Source organism: Penaeus vannamei, chromosome 14 (assembly GCF_042767895.1).
Source record: "Penaeus vannamei isolate JL-2024 chromosome 14, ASM4276789v1, whole genome shotgun sequence".
NCBI classification, from domain to species: domain Eukaryota; kingdom Metazoa; phylum Arthropoda; class Malacostraca; order Decapoda; family Penaeidae; genus Penaeus; species Penaeus vannamei.
Window position 1 is genome coordinate 6,787,255 of NC_091562.1, and position 5,000 is coordinate 6,792,254.

A 5,000-nucleotide genomic window follows, 5' to 3' on the forward strand; every position below is an offset into this window, starting at 1 on the left:
GCCCTATGTCGTATCCATTGCCGCCCCAGAACCAGTCAGATCTATAGTTGCTGGTGCTTTCGTCAAGTCTATGATCTCATCAACAAGGGTTGGTTCCTCGTCTTGCGATGGCGAGTTGTCATGCAGGAGCGTCTGCTGAAGCTGATGGAGTGCAGTCACCAGGACATGCAGCTGCTTCCGTCTCAGGCTCAGCTTCTCCTCCAGCTGGTCTCTCTTAGACTGGAAAAAAGGAATAAAAGGATTTGTAGCGAGGGAACTGAAATGGTTCTGTGTTACTGGTGTCCATATTAGAAATTTAGATAAGAAAATATACTAACATTAAATATAATACTTTATTATTCTTATATAAATTACCTTTTCTTCTAATTGTCAACCTTATTACAGGAAATCACTTTTTTTAAACTAAAGTATTTTTACTTTCAGTTACTTCAGTTAATATTTTCCAATCTTCTCAAATCCACTATCTCTTAGTGCTATTATCATAGCTGATTTTAAAGTATCTTATATTGCATTTTTCTTTTCACAGAACAGCAAAGCACATAAAAAAGAAACAATTCTGAGCATTTTTTTTACTATGTTTTTTTAAACGCTTAAGCAATGGACAAAGAAATAAAACTTTACTATTTGCACTCAAATATAGAGATGAATCTAGGGTGACCCTTGCTGGGTAGGTCTAAGTGTAATTAAGTTGGTTCACATTTCTCTCAGGAAAAATGGTCATCTAATTTAATGAATAACTGATGTATTCCATCACAAAAATTATGTTTCTTAAAATACCTCAAAAATAGCTTTTTACATATCAAAAGATTATAATATAAACTTCACCTAATAATGCAGATATCTACCAAATCTATACAAATAACACTAATAAACCTCTTTCAAAAATAAAAGCCTTTCCCTTACAGCAACAGCCTAGCACAGGGGAAAACAGTTAAACACATTATTCAATATGCCTATTCCACTACATGATACATGTACATAAATACCACCACCTATGCACAGACACCTCAAAGACACAGCACAATTTCCTGAACTCTATATCTCTACCTACAAACACCTGGATCTATGCAAACATTATGCAGACAATAAATTCTCTACATACCATTCTAAGCTGCACTTGGCTATAATAGGATTTTTGAACATTCTCTTCTTCACACTAACCAATTGAACAAGTTACCTATATCTAAAGTCTGACAATTAACAAGGTCAATGCAGAAACACAAGAAATCTTTTCATTTTCACATTCAGATATCCACTTAAAACATTGAAAATTACTTAACATCAATTTCATAGCAGTAAGAGTTTAAAATTAGTGAGTGACTACCTTGCATTTTTCATTGTTTCAAAGTATCTAAAATATATATATTCTTAACAGATCCAATGTAATTTTATGTTCTAGCCTCTTACATCACTTCTCATCTCTGACACTAGTGATTCTCAATGCCCTATTTTCACCCTAATAAAATAATTCTGCCCCCCTCTATCCCTAACATAAACAACAGGAAATTCATTTTGAAATGTATAATACAGGGTTTCCAATATAGTTCTTGATCTAATATCAATACTTAAATATACGTACAAACATAAGCACCGAAGTCACTCACATGTCCAAATGCAATTTGTATGTGTTAATTCATAATCTAAAACATAACAAGACACTTCTATGATGGACATGAAAACACAACTAGGGCTAAAGGAACACATGAAAGAAAAACTGTACATACTGTACATGATTTCTGGTGTCGTATCCACGAGACATCCTAAGCCGAGACCATCGTAAACCGAGGATCACCTATTCTGTTATTAATTCCATTCAAGTAACCACCCCTCCCCTCCCTCATAAATCACTTATCATGGGCGAGTCCTATGGTGTTCCAAGGAGCCAATTCTTAACCTGTCGCAGCATTTCCTGATAAAAACAACTTTCCAAATTAACAGGTTTTACCATTAATAATGTACAAACTAAAAAAACTACTCAAACTGAATGCCAAATATTTTATTTTCAATCTTTCATTGCCCAAGCAAAACACAAATATACCCATGGCATCAGCAAGCACAACAAAAAATTAATAAAGGAATCAAATAAAACAATAACAATTCTACTGCATATAGTTAAAAAAAATAATAATAATAAATAAATAATAACTGTATTGCTTCATGGGTCTTCATCCCGGAAACTGTTTAATTAAGAAATCTGGCCACCCTCCTAGAGTGGAATAATGGCAAAAAATTATCTGAAAACAATTACTTTGTGCTAATTAACCCCATGACACCAGATGATGTCCTATCATGTCATACCAAAAGTTAGAATAATGTCTCTACATCATGTGCATCAAGCTTGCTCAAAGTTGGGCACGCTAAACAGTTGTGTACTTGTTTGGCCTCTTTTTAGCCTCATTACTTAACCACATGTTTATGCCACAGCATCACCCAAAAGCTGTCTGTATTCCTAGAGATGTAAATAAAAAAATAAACATCTCGTATATCCCCCATAGAAAGCCCCTTAGTACAAATCACTGACTGCAAATGAATGCTAAAGCTGCAAATCTTTACCATGTTTCAACAAGCCCTTTAGGAGAGTCTTGAAAGCATGGAAAATTAGCAATAAAGAATATTAGAAAGAGAACAAGCTTTACATTTAACCTATTGCATCTGGATATCGCATGCATGCAATATCCTTTGTGATTTTAGTTGCTCACACACCACATGAACTTAGTCACCAATGAGCCAATTACTAGTCCTATATGGTCTTACTTATTTACCCATTGCCTTGATTTTCGAAAAGATATTTATTTCTTATTTCTTACTGCTGTCAATACTGATAAGAACATTATAATTCCAATATTGATATTAACAATAATAATGACAACAACAAAGATATCAACAGCAATAGAAAAAAATTAAATTTCCAAATGGGAAAAGCAGGTGAATTCAGGTAGGCCTTCTAACTGAATCCTTGATAACTAAGTACTTGTGAAGACAAAATCACAATGGACAGAGCAGTTTCCCAGTGTCAATAGGTTATTATTATGGTACCACTAACAATATTTTCATCCATTAAAATCTTACCTTGAGAGAATGTAGGTGCTGTGTAAGGTGTGCCAATTTATTAGCCGTATCTGAACGTGGTGGGTGTTCCTTGATCAGTCTTGCCAAGGCATCATACTCTAGCCTGTTCCGCCGCACCTGCCTGGCTTCCTCTAATTCTTGTTTGGCAATACCAATAGCTACATAAGCATCTTCAACACTTCTGCTGGTTTCATCTCTGAAAAAGCATTACACTCATAAATCTACTGTAGAAAGGTGTTGATAAGTATTTGATGGTCAAATGTTTAGCCTAAACCTAAGTATCAACATGATGTTCTATGTTACTTGCAGTATGTTCTTTAAGACATGTAGAAGTACGAACAGATCTTGCCCTATATATCCCCATACAGTGATACAGGTCCCTTAAAGTCATCTGGACACTTTTTTTCACCACAGTTTAATACAAAACCTAAATAATCAAATTTGTCCAATAGAACTTCACAAACAGCCACGAATGGATAGCAAGCCCATACTCTGGCCAACTCAGTGGTCTAGGCAGCCCATCTGCATTTATTTTTCCAATATTTTCTACTACTTTTGCCTCAACTCTCAATAATCTTCACTATACAATAAATGGTTATCATGGCAGCACTGCTCTCACTGAGCCCTTTCATGGAGTTCTCAATTGTCTGAAGTCTTTAGAGCCCTTTTGCTCAACTATATCACACATCTACCCAAGCAACATCGTTTCTAAATATATAACAAGGATACATTTCTAGTATGTTACATACCTTTTCACAGGACACAATTTATATTACTCACCTTAGCAGTTCATAATGTTTTATCTCCTCCTGATTCATGTCAACAATTGCCTTCCATTTAAGTGAAGAATGTTCTATGGATGCTAGCTGTGTGAGGAGACGGTCAAACTGGTTCTGGCTGTAAAATAAAATGGAAGATAATCAGAACAGATAAAACTTAAGCAATTATTCCTGCTTTTCTATACTGATTGCCTTTATCAAATGTCTGTATGCTAAAGACTATCAGTAGATAACCCTTTTCTTGCCATATTTTTATCAACAATTCAGTAATACTAATATTGGCATAAATTTTTCACCTCTCTTTACACAAGCTTTGCTAATAATCACAAGCCACACACCCAGGAGGGTCACAACTCAAGTAAGCCTAAAGCTCAAATTTTAGGCCACATGAATGCAGAGAAACCTAGATCCATTCGGTTAATACAACAAAAACACAGAAAGACGAGCTCAGGATTCTCATGAAGAGCAAAAAGATAACCTTACCATTCCTGTGGAGAGTCATCAGTAGAGCACCACTTGATGAAAGACTTCATAAACATCATCATCACACGAGCATCTCCAGTCCCATCTCCGTCAATCATCAACCGACGCCTAATAATTTCCTCTGAAATATTATGATGAATTAGAAGTAAGAAGGATGAGATTTTCAGTAACAAACTGACATTAGATATACAATTGAGGCATACAAATTTCTTCTTAAAATACTTTGTTTTACCAGGAAAGTATTTCATATGCCCACATTCCCCAAACTGCTAAGTACTGCTTGAGGTCCTCTTCCGAACAACTGGCCATTTTATAATTTACTCAAGATGTTTAGCTTGTACTCTAAAATTGAATATCTAGCATGACATCCAATAACCTAGCAATGCAAACTTTATCTTGCTTAAATATATATAGAGGTTTATTAGTATATGCCATACCCCACTAGGAGCAGATCATCTGGACATTGTCTGAAACTGTGCCACTACTGGTGGACTTACAACCTGGATACAAAACAGCCTAAACACTTCCGCTGTTAAATTTTCCACCAAAATTTGCAAGGTCTATCCACATCCACACATTTTTCCTTAAACTGAGAAATCCAATCTAATTTCTTTTATTGCTATGCGGACACTAATTCACTTGTTTTCTTGTTTCTTGCGACTCTCAGAC

The 5,000-nt window shown here is 35.2% G+C and overlaps 1 protein-coding gene across 1 annotated transcript in view; it reads right to left on the reverse strand.

The window, feature by feature from the left end:
* Nucleotides 1-5,000, reverse strand: part of thoc7 (THO complex 7) — a 7,031-nt gene that overhangs the window by 361 nt on the left and 1,670 nt on the right. The window contains exons 2-5 of the mRNA XM_070129683.1: nt 4,332-4,452; nt 3,850-3,966; nt 3,070-3,265; nt 1-219 (exon numbers count right to left, since the gene is read on the reverse strand). The exon at nt 1-219 is cut by the window's left edge and continues 361 nt beyond it. Of these exons, the coding sequence (XP_069985784.1) occupies nt 4-219; nt 3,070-3,265; nt 3,850-3,966; nt 4,332-4,452 (650 nt within the window). The 3' untranslated portion in view covers nt 1-3. The remainder of the gene's footprint in view (nt 220-3,069; nt 3,266-3,849; nt 3,967-4,331; nt 4,453-5,000) is intronic.